We start from the raw sequence: 15,130 nt of genomic DNA on the forward strand, positions 1-15,130 counted from the left end.
TTTATTATTAAATTTTTACCCTGTGTGACGAATCTGCCGACACGTCGCCGTGTCCGCGGCCTGTGGTGAAAGTGCGTCAGCCGGAGCCGAGGCTGCGTTTACGTATTTCTAGAGATTTCATCATTCTCCTCTCCTCGCATTACGGCGGTCCATGCTTCTTCGTAGCGCAGCATCAGCACTGCTGAGGACCAGCGCTGAGATTCCCTCCCTCTGTCCGGTGTCCACGGTCCGGTTTGCTCGGCAGTCGCTCCGCTTCCCGCCCAGAAACAGGCCGTTTTCAACGTCGGGCTGCTTGTGTAAGAAGAAGAAGAAAAGCCTGTGGCTGCAGCTGGCAGAAGGACGAACCATGGACGGCAACATTGAAGAGATTCTCGCCCCTTTGAGGCTTGCAGTCAAAGAACAGGTAGCACTGACTTATTGCTTTGTCTTCACTGATACAGATTAAGGAGGTTAACGTTGTGGTTGTGTATCTTTTTAGCGCCTCAGACTCAGCTACACCCTGGTAACCCGGCAAGCTAACCGGCTAACCTCACCGGCTGCTCACGAAGCTGTCAATGAATGAGGACAGCCATTGCTTGCTAGCTAGCTAGCTGCTAACGTTAGCTGACAGTCATGTCTGCGCCCTTTGCCACGTTTCAGTGAGCTGCTGCTTCTGCTGCAGACATTTGGGAGCAGGGTGGGGTTAAGAGAGGAGGCCAAGTTTCTGCTGCTCCCAAAAAAATCCAACAATCAGCTGGTTGCTTTGTAAATATGCCAAGACGTGAGCTGAATTGTATTTGCAGTGGTTTTCTGCGCGTGTGTTTGTAGATACTCGCTCACGCAGGTGATCCTAAGGGCTTCAGTACTAAAAAGCAACTGGATTTCTTTTATTTTATTTTTTTTGTGGAAGTCTCAAACCAGCTCTCTGTTTTAGGGGGACCTGGTGCGCCAAATGAAACAGGAAGGAGCTCCAGATGTGGATGTGACTAAAGCTGTGGCAGAACTGAAAGCAAGGAAGAGAACTCTTGAGGCCAAGGTAAATCATTGATGTTGAGTTTAGCTGGATTTGAATGTAGTTTCAGTCTGAATGCACTCTGCCCAGTGAGTCAACATGTTTACAGATTCTCTGCTAGGCCTCATCTTGAAACAATAAAACACATGAAACATGATCAGCGGCTGTAAGTGCTTAATCCCCACAGTTGTCAACTTTCCCTCAAATCATCAAGCATGCTGCAAATATGTTCTTTAAAATTTGAAAAGCGCTGCTATCAGTCCACGTAGGGCTGAACAATTAGTCGATTGGATGCAACGCCATTGGTTAATTGCACAAATTTCAATTTAGGTTACATGTTATGCAGCATGTCTGACCCAGAGTTTAAGCTATTGTGTCAATAGTTTTACAAATTCATATCTTCCTCTTTGTATTGCATTCACTCTTTTGATGGTATGTCATGTGGTATTACTCCACCATGCTTTAGGTCTGTTGCACAGTAAATGCTGACTGAATCATAACTTTAAAAATATTGTAATACAAATCAAATGTCTGTTAGAAAAATCTTAATTCAAAATTTCCCCAAATCATTCAACCCAAAGTCCAGTATGCTGGGAAATGATGCAGGTGTTTCAAGTTATACTGATTTCGATAAGGGGGTTTGCTCAGTTTGGACATTAGATTCCTACTTTCAAACACGAAAAGTATTCCACAGTTATAGTTAACTGTATGATCAAGGCTCACTTAGATTGCAAGTTTTCCATCTTCAGTTGCAGGAGTTACAGTTTGTCCTCCGTACAAGACTGCCTCGTATCGTGTCACAAGTTCCAAACATAGGTCACATAATGACACCTGAGTCACCTCCTTTAAATGAAAACTGTTTGTTGCTGTGAAAGCTAGCAAGTGCACCTTAGAGACTAAATGTTTTAAATTATGCAAAGGTTAATAATAAGCTTTAATTGTGAGATAACCAATCTTGGTTATATAAATCAGCTCTTTTTTTAAACTCTGTGGACTTTATGTCAAAATTGCAGGAACTTTCACTACAACCCAAAGATGACATCGTTGATAGAACCAAGATGGAGGATACTCTCAAGAGGCGATTCTTCTATGACCAGGCCTTTGCTATCTATGGAGGTAAGACTCAGATCGCCAACAGTGGAAATTAAGGTTTTGGTTGGTGCTTAAACCAACGCACAACATAGTCTTTAAGCATTCTGTTACCATGCAGTAATGCTCCTCAGGTGTGAGCGGCCTGTACGACTTCGGCCCTGTGGGCTGTGCCCTGAAGAACAACATCCTGCAGGCCTGGAGGCAGCACTTCATCCAGGAGGAGCAGATCCTGGAGATTGACTGCACCATGCTGACCCCCGAGCCCGTCCTCAAGTAGGTGCACTCTGATGCTTTAGTCTGCAATGTTATACATTTATGTAAATGTGTTTTTTGTAATTGTAAGAACTGAGATATAAACCTAAAATTTGTGTCAAGCAGTTCTTGATTCTTGTTCGTGTATATTTAATTGAGAGAAATATAAAAATGCTGAAAAGATGCCTGGTGGTTCCTAGAGTCAGCTACAAAGTGCTGAACTGTGGGTTTTTTTAAACAGGCGCATATTGATTTCTGCGATTTTATGCATGGAAGCTGCCACTATAGCAGCCTTCCATAGCCCGGTTGCAGAGACACTGTTAAAAATAATCTAAATTAACACTGTTTTGCTGTGTGTGACTCAGACAATTTATTTGTTGCATTATTATTATTTGAACAGGACTTCAGGACATGTGGACAAATTTGCTGACTACATGGTGAAAGATGTCAAGAACGGCGAATGCTTCAGGGCCGACCACCTCCTAAAAGGTAAGCCCTTTTTTAAAAAGTTTAACAAATGCCTGTTTGTCTTGCAGTGCATTTACAGACTTGGCTTCCGCTGCTGTTTAAATTAAACATTAGTCATCCTAAAAACTCCTGCAGCGGAGGTCTTTGTAAGTTTTGAAGCTGTATTATTCATGGGATTCTCCAGACGGGGGAGGGATGGATACAGTCCAAACTTGTGCCGTCAGTGGCTGCTGCTGCTGGTTGGCTGGTCTGAGTATCACTGTTGTGCCTGAGGGAGAATGGAAGTGGCTCGACCAGCAGAAATCACACAGGGCTTTCATAGCAATACAGCTGCTGGGATCACAGAGGCTGGAAGTCTGCCAAAAGCTTACAGGGATGTAGAGACAACATGTCAGTTCCTGAAAGACTTGGAGGCTAACTTGCCCAGATGCAAAAGTAAATTATGTAATGAAATGTGAACATATTGCGTAATCACTAAAATATGTCAAGCTGTGTTATATAGTAACTGAGATGCATCAAGTGACATTTTGGCAAAGATATACTTAGCCTAAAATCAAGTGTGCTTCATTTAGCTAATTAGGTTTCACCTCATTTTCACTCACTAGGTAGAAGTTTTTATATGAGTTGCATTATTGTCTGTCAAGTATCAGAGCTGTTGGTGAAGGTCTTGTTTTGTGTCTTGCAGCTCATCTCCAGAAGCTGATGTCTGACAAGAAGTGCACAGCAGAGAAGAAGGCTGAAATGGAGGAGGTCATCACTCAGGTCAGGATGTAACTGAGACAAAATGTGGGATCATGTTGGCAAAAGCTGTTTCTGACAAGGCTGTTTATCACTGTGCTTGTTTTCAGATGGATAACTTCACCCAGCAAGAGCTGACCGATCTCTTTGTGAAATATAGTGTTAAGTCACCCACTACAGGGAATGAGCTCACAGCTCCCATCTCCTTCAACCTGATGTTTCAGACGTCCATAGGACCAGGGGGGAATATGACAGGGTAAAATGAAATGCAGTGCTACGAAGAACATTTTCCTTGATGTTGTCACACTTCGTTTGACTTAATCAGTGTAAATTTGCAGCTATCTGAGGCCTGAAACAGCTCAGGGAATCTTCCTCAACTTCAAGCGTCTTTTGGAGTTCAACCAGGGAAAACTGCCCTTTGCTGCTGCTCAGATAGGAAACTCCTTCAGGAACGAAATCTCTCCTCGCTCTGGACTCATTCGTGTTAGGTGAGAGATCCTCCAACTCTCCTGTCATTTTACTTGTTTTGTCTCTGTACTAAAAAAAAAGGTTTGATTTTTACTGTTGAAACAGAAATATAACTGCTCTACATTTTTGCACAGAGAGTTCACCATGGGAGAGATTGAGCACTTTGTGGACCCAAATGAAAAGGTCCACCCCAAATTCCCCAATGTAGCTGACCTGGACATCATGTTGTACTCCTCCAAGGCCCAGACCAGCGGCCAGTCTGCACACATCATGAGGCTGGGAGATGCTGTGGAGCAGGTAAACATCTCTGGAAGTAGGACTGGGTGACAAAACCAGACACTTGCATATTAATTCACTGTTTATTGTGTTGAACAACAAGATCACATAACCTGAGATAAATTAGTAAAAGTAACAAAACAATGTCTCATTTAGGGAGTGATCAATAACTCCGTCCTGGGATATTTCATCGGGAGGATCTACCTCTATCTTACTAAAGTTGGTATTGCCAAAGACAAGCTGCGTTTCCGACAGCACATGGACAACGAGATGGCTCATTACGCCTGTGACTGCTGGGACGCTGAAGCCAAAACCTCATATGTATGTACCCTAGCACTGTTTCCTTAAAGCTTCTCACATCGACCAAATACTGTTGCTCAAAGTACTTTTTGTCCTCTGCAGGGTTGGATCGAGATTGTGGGCTGTGCTGACCGGTCTTGTTATGATTTGAAATGCCACGCACGGGCCACGAAGGTCCCTCTGGTTGCTGAGAAGCCTCTTAAAGAACCCATATCCTTAAACTGCAGCAGCTTTTGAAACAAAGAAAGCTCTCCAACTCAGAGGAACTTTGAACGTTTTGTTGTTGGTCATCAGTAATTCTCCTTAACTTCTCCACACAAAACTGTAAATGTCGTCCAGTTTGAGCCCAACAAAGGAGCCATCGGGAAGGCGTATAAGAAGGATGCTAAGATAGCCATGGAGTATCTTTCTGTGTGTGACGAATGCTTCATCACAGAGCAGGAGCAGCTTCTTAATGAGACTGGGTGAGTGCTGCTGTTAATCAAACTCATAGGAGTCACCTGATAAATAGCTGAGAGTTTGTCATTTTCTAAACAGTATTTTATTTTCACTCAACAGAGAGTTCACCATCGAGACAGAAGGCAAGTCGTTTAAACTCACAAAGGACATGGTCAGTGTGAAGCGATTCCAGAAGACTCTGCACGGTGAGATTCACTCTAGAGTTACCGGAAGAAGAGTTTTCTTGAGGGACGGCTTTTCTTAAACATCTGCCTGTCTTTGTTGTCCGCAGTGGAGGAAGTTGTTCCCAATGTAATCGAGCCCTCCTTTGGCATCGGCAGGATCATGTACACCATCTTTGAGCACACATTCCATGTCAGAGAAGGTGACGAACAAAGAACGGTAAGTCCCGGCACTCTTCAGGGCTGGGTGATGCAACATCTACGAGTGTCTCAGTCTACTGCTCCATGTGCTCTCCTTCGACTGAATTCTCATTCTTCATCACTGGTGTTACGTTCATAAAGAGAAAAGCACTACATCAATAACCTTCCAGGATGAATCCATTACTTTTAGTGCTCACTCGCTCAGCCTAATGAAGATTGATAGGTTTAATTCATTTAACATTTACTAAATGTTTACTTGGAGTTGGTTCAAAACTAATTGACAGCGTGTGAAAGAAGTTGTTAGTGTGGTGGCATTTTGTTAGAATGCATGGCCAAAAAGTTGATCACAAACTTTGCCAACAGCAGTGTGTACATCACAGCTTGACAACCAGCATGGCCGAACATCTAAGAACAATAAACTTGTCTGCGTTGTATTTGGCAATAGATCTTGAGCTGTGACCATGAGGTGATATGGTTCTGTTTTCAGAAATCATATTCTTACATAAGTTTCTTGTTATTTTTTCATTGTATTATGATGAGGTTAAAATTTGGCTGCACATACCAGCTTTATGTTTATTTAAAATGAATTTATGGCCGATAAAGCCAGCAGGGAGAAGGGAGTCAGTGCACTGTGGCCCATTTTGTTAATCTAGAGGTTGCTGTCACAAAACCACAACCAAGCATTAGTACGATTTCAGGCAGCCAAGACTTTTATTAGTTGGCTACAAAATACTTTACATAAAAGTGACATTTCTGACTCCTGCATTCATTAGACTAATTTAGTATTCACTTGTTTACACTGTACTCTGCCCTTTCTCAGTATAATGTTAGAGAAGATAAGATAAACTTTATTTGTCACATACACAATTATAAACAGTACAATGCGTACTGAAATGTGCTGAGTACCTGCATCCAGGGCCGAAAAGTCCTGCTTGGTGCAGCTGCCCATCCAGGTGGTTGATGCTCCCGCACAGGATGCTCTCAGTAGTGCAGGTGTAAAAGTCCCTGAGCACCTGGGAGCAGGAGCTTGAAGTCTCTCGGGTGTCTGAGGTAGAAGAGAGGCTGTCTGGCCCACTTCATAGTGGTCTTTATGTGAAGTGACCAAGACAGGTCCTGTGTGATTGTCACACCTAGATATTTAAAGCTGTCCACTCTTTCCACCTCAGAGCCACTGATGCCGAGTGGATGGAAGACCCTCTGCTGTTTCCTGCTAAAATCTGCCATCAGTTCTTTAGTTTAGCTGACATTCAGCAGGAGATTATTCTCCTGGCACCAGTTCTCCAGGTGGATGACCTCCGACCTGTAGGCCTGCTCGTCATGGGGGAAGATGAGCCCCACAACAGCCATGGTGATATTGTTGTCTGATGTGGATACGCAGTCATGTGTGTACAGAGAGTACAGCAGAGGGCTCAGCACGCAGCCCTGAGGAGATCTAGTGTTGAGGGTGAAGGGGGAAGATGTGTGGTTACCTACACATACTACCTGTTGTCTGCCAGTGAGGAAGCTGTGGACCCACCTACACAGGGAGGTGTTCAGTCCAAGATCACACAGCTTGGTGACCAGCCTGGAGGGCACTATGGTGTAGAATACTGAACTGCAATCCACGAACAGCACTTTCACATCGTTCCCTCTCCCAGTGTTCACTTGGGAAAGAGTTTTGTGGAGCAGGAATGACATAGCGTTATCTGTTGATCTGCCTGGGCGGTATGTGAACTGTAGTGGGTCCGGGGTGGCAGGTAGGGAGGAGGTGATGAAGGTTTTGATTAGTTTCTCAAAACATTTCATCACCACGGATGACGTTCCAATAGCGCATTTTTTAAAATGGGTAATCAAAAGACTAACTATGGATTTGTAAGTGTTTTTTCATTTCAAAGAAGGTCAACAATAGGAACTGATTTAATCCTTCTATCATATATACTTGCAGTTGTTTACCGAGCTGCTAATAATTACAGCTTCTGATTTTGTTGATTTGACAGGGAAATACAGTACCTGATAGAGTGAGTTCTTTAGCAGCTTGTGTAACATCAGCTTGACTCTTTTTAGTATTTTATTCCTGGTGGGCTCAGCTCTAAGAAACAGTGAGCTCAGGCGTTAGAATTTAGAGGATTATGTGTGATTTGAGTTCCTGAATGACTCACGTCACAGTTTCTGAAAGCTGAGAAGTAGTGGCTTAATTAGAACGGTCTGATTATTCTGTTAAAGGCCTTGAAAGATTTGCATCACTCACCCCTTCTGTTGTAGCAGTTTGCATGTTTTGTGGTGTTTTATGCCTCTAATAATTTCTGTTTTCTCTTTTTGTTCCAGTTCTTTAGCTTCCCCGCTACTGTAGCTCCGTACAAATGTTCCGTCCTGCCTCTGAGCCAAAACCAAGAATTCATGCCCTTCGTGAGGGAATTATGTAAGCGTCCACATAATGATACGTCCCATTTCTGTCTTGGTGGAGAAATGTCTGTTCTGCCGTGACTTATCGTTTCTCTCGTTGTCCGTCTTAGCCGAGGCGATGACCAAAAACGGCGTGTCTCACAAGGTGGACGACTCCTCAGGGTCCATCGGGAGGCGCTACGCCAGGACGGATGAGATCGGAGTGGCGTTCGGCATCACCATCGACTTCGACACAGTGAACAAGACGCCTCACACAGCCACCCTGAGAGACCGAGACTCGATGAGGCAAATCAGGGCTGAGGTACAGCACCACTTTCATTTATGCTCCTTATTTCTCCACATCAAGTTCATCCGGGTCCTTCTTAAAGGCTCTTTTCCACAAATCCGTCACACAAGTAGTTGATTAAGTGTCACTGTGCATGAAGAGGGATTGAAGCTGGTGAAATCTTGGATGCTAAAAACTGAGCTTCCATGGTGATGAGTGTTATAACTGTAGCAATGACTTGGTGTGTAAATCTGAAAAGTCTTCTCCAAGTCATACAGCATAATGAAAATACAGTCAATATGGCTGGTATACACTTTAAATCTCTGAATAGCTGCAGAAGACATGGAGTGGAAATGGTGTGAGAATATTCCTGGAATGAAACTGAGCCTGACATTGTGTCGATACAGGATGTTGTTCAGTCGTCTGTTTCACACGTTTGAAACGGATACTCTTCTATTTTAATCAATACAGCTTCCTTCACAAGCCACACAGTAGCCATTGCTTCACTTGGAACCTAAAGCGACCTTTTAGCTTTTCTTGGTTATTTGTTTTTCTCCTGTTTTAGTCTGGTAACTACAGTATTTTGGTCAAAGTGGTGCCAAGATGTGGGTCACATGAAGCTGCTGGTGGGATGTTTGTGCCACACATTGTGGTGATAAACTGTTCTCCTGTAACCCGGCATTAGGTCCAGCATCACATTTACACATTGCTACAAATGAGGAACATTATTATTATATCTTCTATCATCAAATTAAATAATATTTCATTGATTATTTCACTGATAAGTTGCAGTTGTAACTTCTATTCTATTGGAAAATGAACCGCAACCCTTGCAGTATTTCACTTACAGGTCCACACACCATTTGACACCATCACGTAAACACTCTTCTCTTTCCTCAGGTGAGCGAGCTGCCCGTGATCGTTCGGGATTTGGCCAACGGCACCTTGACCTGGGCAGAAGTGGAGAGCAAGTACCCCATCTTTGAAGGACAGGAGACCAGCAAGAAGGACACAGTTGAAGAATAAAGCTCACTCGTCTGCAAGTCACTCCATGAAAATCCACAGACTCGTTGCATATGCGCCACCAGGAAAAATACTGCAACTGTATTGTGATAAGCTACAGTGGTGCACTGAGCCCTCCTTGTGTTCTTACACCACTGCAATCACTAAAATGTCATGTATTTATCATATCTAACAGTTGTGGAAAAAAGCTTGCACAGGACTGTTGTTTCGTCGATGAGCAACATTTCATCCATGTATGAACACGTCAGTATGTTTTAAAAGGGAGAAAATGTAATCAGGTTGTTGTCAGTGGAAGGAGACTTCCACCATTCCAGGTTTCAGGCAGATTGGATCGAGATATTTAACAGTTTCAATAAAAACAGCCAGCACTTACTGGACACCGGTGAACAACTGTTGTATTTGTCTTTAAACAACCATTACCAGGCTCAGAATGGGCCTTCAGGGGGTGACGACGCGCGACATTAAGCACAATCCCTCAGTGGGCAGTAAAGGCAGGGAGTCTGTTTTGCCTTATTGGACAGAAATCTGTGCATTTTCCTTTTATTACTGACAGCTTGTTTGAAAAATTTGTTTTTTTTCCTTTGACTTTGAATAAAACTTGCTCAAGGGGAGTGCCAAACATTCCTCTCTGCACAGAACGAAACCTCCATTGTTCTGTGGTCCCTGCAGCTGATCACTAGTAAGAAAGCATCAAGTTACAAACATGGCAGCTCCATGTAAAGGTCTCATGAATGCACACATGAGCTCATTTTAAAAACTTTGAACATCATGAAAGAATTTAGAAGAAAAATCAAGAGTAGAATTAAAGCATAAAAGTGCAAATTTAGTTTAAAAAAGAATCTGCATGTTTGCTGCTTTGTATCTTAGTTTATATTTAAGGTGAATCTATGGAGAATGAAAATAAAGCAGCAGTAATCATACTGAATGTTAGATGTAACTACTAGCAGGTGCCACATGATTCCTCACTACTAGACATAGAATATCATTTCCCATATGTACTTTTTAGACTTACTCACACCAAAACACAGGGTCCTAACCCTATTCAGGACTTTTGGGGTATTTTGGACCCCAGGCCATGTGGTTTAGGTAACAGGTGTTGTTTTTTATTTTTTAAGATTTTTTAAAAATATAAATATAAAAGTCTATAATGAATACCAACAAATATTTTGCACATATTCTTCCTTGAGGACCCGAAAGACCTTCTACATATGGCAACATGAAGGTCCTGAATCGGATTAAAGGGCCTTCGAGTTCCCCTTTTCTCCTTTAAAGTGACATTTGCATTCTTAATTTCTATTGTAAGAGCTTAACACCACTATCTAGTATTAAATATCTCAGTTGTGTTTATACTGAGCTCACATGATGCATTTGTTTTTATTAAATAACCACATTACTGGGTCCCACTACACAAAATATGTTTACTATGTGTCCTCTGTGTGCAAAGTGGACACAAGTATGAGCCGAAGGGTCACAACAAGTTATTTCTGCCAGAGGCCACATTGTGTTTTTGTTTTTGCACATTTAACAAACAAACAAAGCAGGAGCAACATACCAAGAAAAGGAAACTGTGCTGCGAGAACTGCAAAACAACTAGAGGCTTGAAGAGGAAATCAGTACGCATCATATGCAAATACAACCGTTATAAATCCTCTCAAATAAGCAAATATTTTCAGCTGCTCATTGCATGTAATATAGTGAGCTGCTGCTGCTGATGAGGCTCCATGGAGAGGCAGAACCACAGAGCTATGTGCACACTTCTATCTTCATGGCAGAGTGTTTAGATTTTATCTGAGCTTCCTGAATGATGCAACAAAAAGCCCCAGTTACAGACAAGTCAAGTTTACCACGGACAGACTGCAAACACACACACAGGCGCCTCCCCTCGTTCTACCGCAGACTGAAGAAAAACTTGACGCAAACGTGGAAACAACAGATCTGCAGGAGGAGCGCAGCGTGGCGCACAGAGTGAGAAGATGGAAGAATCTCTGGCTCCTCTGAGGAAGGCTGTGAGGGAACAGGTGAGCTATTCTGGCAGGTATCGCATCTGCAAATACAACCTGCGCAAACCTGAGCCAAATTTTTTGTAGCTTTACGCACTGATATCCAGCGCTGATTGGAGATCCGCTGTTCAGCCCTGATGGCTCCAGCGCACTGAGCGCAGGTCTCTTTAGATACTTGAAAGTGATCGTTTTATTATTGTGATGTCAGTTTCAGTTGTGCGCAGCATGGTTAGAAAATGCAAGAAACAAAAAGCTATTATTCACTTTTAGTTTTAATATAACAGTTAATATAATAACTGTACATAACAGTTTTTGTCATTTATGAAGATGAAAGCAAAAGTAAAACTGTGAAAATGCAAACGTTGCGCCTTTTTGGAACCATGGCATTTCACATTTAATTTATGTCACATTTGTCAAACTGAACATTACATCACCACATTATTATACTGCACTAAACACACATGGAGCCTCAAGAGGAAAAAAAAGTTAAAATTAGAGGCTTTCTCTCTTCTCTTCATTCAACCTCAATGCTCTTTAACTGGCTCCTTACAAAAATTCAGAAATTCAGGCTCAAGTTTCAGATGTACAGTGCTGACTTTAGGTGCAAAGAGGAGGTAAAGTGTGTGTGTGTGTGGTTTTGTTTTTCCTGCAGGGTGATTTGTTGCATCAGCTGAAGGAAATAGGTGCCTCAGAGCAGGAGGTGAGCAAAGCTGCTGCAGAGCTGAAAGCCCGCAAGAAGATCCTTGAAGCAAAGGTCAGAGTCTCCCAACTGCTGATGAATCTTTGACATCCGTCGGTTCCTCTTTGCAATCTCATGCTGTGATATTTTCTTCACATGCCATTCTGGACTCCTACTGTGTTTAAACAAAATAATGCTAGAACCCAGGGTTTCCTCCTCTAGGAGCTGGCTCTGCAGCCCAAAGATGACACCGTGGATAGAGTGAAGCTGGACGATACGCTAAAGAGGAGATTCTTCTACGATCAGGCTTTTGCTATATATGGAGGTGAAATACCAGCAACGTTTTAAGTGACATCCTAGACAGTGGAAACATAGAGAGCTCATCAAAATCTTAAACTTAACTCTTGTTTAATCATTGATGGTTTTGTCTTTCTGAGGCGTGAGCGGCCTGTACGACTTCGGCCCGGTCGGCTGTGCCCTGAAGAACAACATCCTGCAGGCCTGGAGGCAGCACTTCATCCAGGAGGAGCAGATCCTGGAGATCGACTGCACCATGCTGACCCCCGAACCCGTCCTCAAGTACACACCAACTGCTCTTAACTGAGAAAGAACAAATTTAAATTTCACGTCCTAAAACCTGTTTCCTCCCTTCAGGACGTCTGGACACGTGGATAAGTTTGCTGACTACATGGTGAAAGACGCCAAGACTGGAGAATGCTACCGCGCAGATCATCTTCTCAAAGGTGACTTTAACCTTCGACCTTCATGTCAGTTAGAGAGCTAAAATGAGCCCTGCCTCCCTTAAGCTTCCATTATGCTCCTGCTTAACTAACAAGGTGTCATATTTCCTCCCTGAAGAGATGCTGAACAGAGCAGAAACTGGTCGAAATAACTACATGCTGTCAAAATACATCACAGCATTCCAGCAGCTGCTAGGTTTTCAGCATATTTTCTAACATTCTGGATGCTTTTCTGCAGAGAATGTGTCAGGTCATCCACATGAGCAGGCTTTTACCTGCCTTGATGAGTTGTATGTCCTCAGGTGAGTTGTAGGTCGAGGTGAGGCAGGTTGGAGCAGGAGCTCAGGTTTCCTTGGCAACTTGTTTTTCAGGTATTCCTCAAAAGGGATTCAATGAATAAACACACCGAGCAGGGTTTAGACTACAGGTGTCTGTTAGATCATAGTATTTTTTTAAAAATAAGACACAAAATTAGTTTCATTTACAGTAAATAGATGATGGTTTTATGTCTCACTTTTATTTTCTGCTGTAATCATGTGTATAAAAAGTGAAACATTTTTATTTTAAATATTTTAAACCGAACTGTTTTATTGTGTTTTTTTTTATTAGTTGTTATCAATTAGGTGCATGTGTCATGTTTTATGTTTCCTATGTTGTAGGCAGCTTTATATTTGTTAAACTGAACAAAATTTCAGACACATTTTGTGCCAAAAAAAAAAATAATACAGTGCATATGGAGTAGAGACAGTCTAAAAGGTGCAACAAAAATAGAAATGAATGCATAGAAAGTCTGCAAAAAAATAGCCAAAACTAACATGGACTCAGGGTTAAAGGATTCAGCGTAAAGTGCACATTTCCATTTTTTGCAAGCTTCATATTGTCTGTAAGGGTTTGTTTGTAAAACCTCTCCTACTGTGTTTGATATAAATTCTATAGAGTTTTATTTGGAGAGGACGATGCTGAGGAAACTACTCTGTGATGCAATATTTCATTTTGATGGGCAGCATTTCAGTGTTACGTGCATTATCTATTCTATTCCTCTTTTTTTAGCATGCTTGTTTTATATGAATTTACTTCTGTCTTATACGTTTTCTGTTAGAGACTGCAGTCAGACTCGTGTTTTCATCATTTTTCTGAGCAACACCTTGTTCAAAACTTTCCTTTGGGATTAATGAACGTCTGTTTTATCTGTTTTAGACCATGTGATATTTTTTTTCCCCCAAAACTAAATTGATTACAGATGACACTGTAATGAATCAGACTAGGCTGATTACATGAGTCACTGCTGCTAAATTGCTTGTTTGTTTCCTCACAGCTCACTTGAAGAAGCTGATGTCTGATGAGAAATGCTCAGCGGAGAAGGTGACTGAGATGGAGGATGTGATCACTCAGGTGTGTGTTTCATAAACACAGAGGCATAGAAACACTGACATCTGTTGGTCAGAAAACAATCCTCTGATGCGTTTGTGTTCGCCTCTTTTCAGATGGATAACTACACTCAGCAGGAGCTGGCTGATCTGTTTGTAAAATTCAGCGTCAAGTCTCCCTCCACTGGAAATGAGCTCACACCTCCCACCTCCTTCAACCTGATGTTTCAAACGTCCATCGGTCCAGGAGGAAACATGCCTGGGTACCAGCCACTGCATCACAGCACAGTGTCTTATATGAGAAAACCAATGCTGTATTAAAACAGTTTGTATTAATTTGGAAATTGCAGCTATTTGAGGCCTGAAACTGCTCAGGGGATGTTCCTCAACTTCAAGCGTCTGCTGGAGTTCAACCAGGGAAAGCTTCCCTTCGGTGCCGCTCAGATCGGAAACTCCTTCAGGAACGAAATCTCTCCTCGCTCTGGACTCATTCGTGTTAGGTAACCAGAGACTCCAGCTGTTTAAAATCACTTATCTCTGCATTACACTCAGAGCTGAGTGGAATTTTCTTCTGCTTGCAGGGAGTTCACCATGGCTGAGATTGAGCACTTTGTGGATCCAAATGAAAAAGTACACCCTAAATTCTCCAATGTGGCCGACCTGGAGATCATGCTGTTCTCCTCCAGGGCTCAGACCAGCGGACAGTCTGCACAGATCATGAGGCTGGGAGATGCTGTGGGGCAGGTAGGGATCCTTTGACTGACTTGGCTTATAGTGCTGAAAATATGCTTCGTCTGATGATGTGAGGATCACCGTCACAGTTTCTCTTGAACATTATAAAAAGTAAATTCAAGAGCAGATGACAAGCAATATTTTGATTGTATTGTAAATGTTGAAAGTATAAAATTCTTATAAATTCAGTGTAGATACAGTATGTGAGTATGCATCTTAGTCTAGTGTGTCGTTCTTCTGCATAGTTATAATTACATTTAAAAAATGACAAAATATTTATTAGGGTTCAAGCACTAACAGTGCAAGGACCCTGTTGCAACCGGTGTGACTAATATGCTTTCATTTTCACCAAAAACAAACGCGATTTTGAGGGCCCAAACATGCTCGAAAACTTGCTCGCATATCAGGACTGGCAAAAAATTGAGCATGTCAATGGTAAAATGGCTCCACAGCGCCCCCTAGAAAATTTGAACAGAGTCCCGTTGGAAGCACGTTTGGCCTAGAGCTACAAAATTTGGGAGGCATATGTAGCAGGT

At 42.4% G+C, this 15,130-nt stretch overlaps 2 protein-coding genes across 2 annotated transcripts; both read left to right on the forward strand.

Annotated features, from left to right (window-relative positions):
• The first annotated feature begins 124 nt into the window (after positions 1 to 124).
• gars1 (glycyl-tRNA synthetase 1) lies at positions 125 to 9,463 on the forward strand. The gene is made up of 17 exons (XM_008297736.1): positions 125 to 403; positions 914 to 1,015; positions 2,005 to 2,107; positions 2,215 to 2,356; positions 2,736 to 2,824; positions 3,489 to 3,565; positions 3,652 to 3,797; positions 3,880 to 4,029; positions 4,144 to 4,306; positions 4,442 to 4,606; positions 4,688 to 4,795; positions 4,904 to 5,049; positions 5,144 to 5,229; positions 5,316 to 5,425; positions 7,711 to 7,804; positions 7,899 to 8,089; positions 8,954 to 9,463. Exons 1-17 carry the CDS (start codon positions 152 to 154, stop codon positions 9,077 to 9,079), a joined length of 2,250 nt encoding a protein of 749 aa, XP_008295958.1. The 5' UTR covers positions 125 to 151; the 3' UTR covers positions 9,080 to 9,463.
• A 1,529-nt stretch (positions 9,464 to 10,992) lies between these two features.
• Positions 10,993 to 14,638, forward strand: LOC103369120 (glycine--tRNA ligase-like). Its single transcript, XM_008297735.1, has 9 exons — positions 10,993 to 11,094; positions 11,729 to 11,830; positions 11,978 to 12,080; positions 12,193 to 12,334; positions 12,410 to 12,498; positions 13,811 to 13,887; positions 13,980 to 14,125; positions 14,213 to 14,362; positions 14,444 to 14,638. Exons 1-9 carry the CDS (start codon positions 11,050 to 11,052, stop codon positions 14,619 to 14,621), a joined length of 1,032 nt encoding a protein of 343 aa, XP_008295957.1. The 5' UTR covers positions 10,993 to 11,049; the 3' UTR covers positions 14,622 to 14,638.
• The last annotated feature ends 492 nt before the right edge of the window (positions 14,639 to 15,130 follow it).

Source organism: Stegastes partitus, unplaced genomic scaffold, assembly GCF_000690725.1.
Source record: "Stegastes partitus isolate 25-593 unplaced genomic scaffold, Stegastes_partitus-1.0.2 Scaffold1242, whole genome shotgun sequence".
Taxonomy (NCBI): domain Eukaryota; kingdom Metazoa; phylum Chordata; class Actinopteri; family Pomacentridae; genus Stegastes; species Stegastes partitus.

What these genes read in the sequence shown, in the direction of transcription:
- LOC103369120 (XM_008297735.1), top strand. Translation starts at nt 11,050, where the DNA reads ATGGAAGAATCTCTGGCTCCTCTGAGGAAGGCTGTGAGGGAACAG. An exon ending in GGCTTTTGCTATATATGGAG is followed by an intron (nt 12,081 to 12,192) that starts GTGAAATACCAG and finishes TGTCTTTCTGAG; the next exon opens with GCGTGAGCGGCCTGTACGAC. An exon ending in CGCAGATCATCTTCTCAAAG is followed by an intron (nt 12,499 to 13,810) that starts GTGACTTTAACC and finishes GTTTCCTCACAG; the next exon opens with CTCACTTGAAGAAGCTGATG.
- gars1 (XM_008297736.1), top strand. Translation starts at nt 152, where the DNA reads ATGCTTCTTCGTAGCGCAGCATCAGCACTGCTGAGGACCAGCGCTGAG. An exon ending in TGGAGGAGGTCATCACTCAG is followed by an intron (nt 3,566 to 3,651) that starts GTCAGGATGTAA and finishes GCTTGTTTTCAG; the next exon opens with ATGGATAACTTCACCCAGCA. An exon ending in TGGGAGATGCTGTGGAGCAG is followed by an intron (nt 4,307 to 4,441) that starts GTAAACATCTCT and finishes TGTCTCATTTAG; the next exon opens with GGAGTGATCAATAACTCCGT.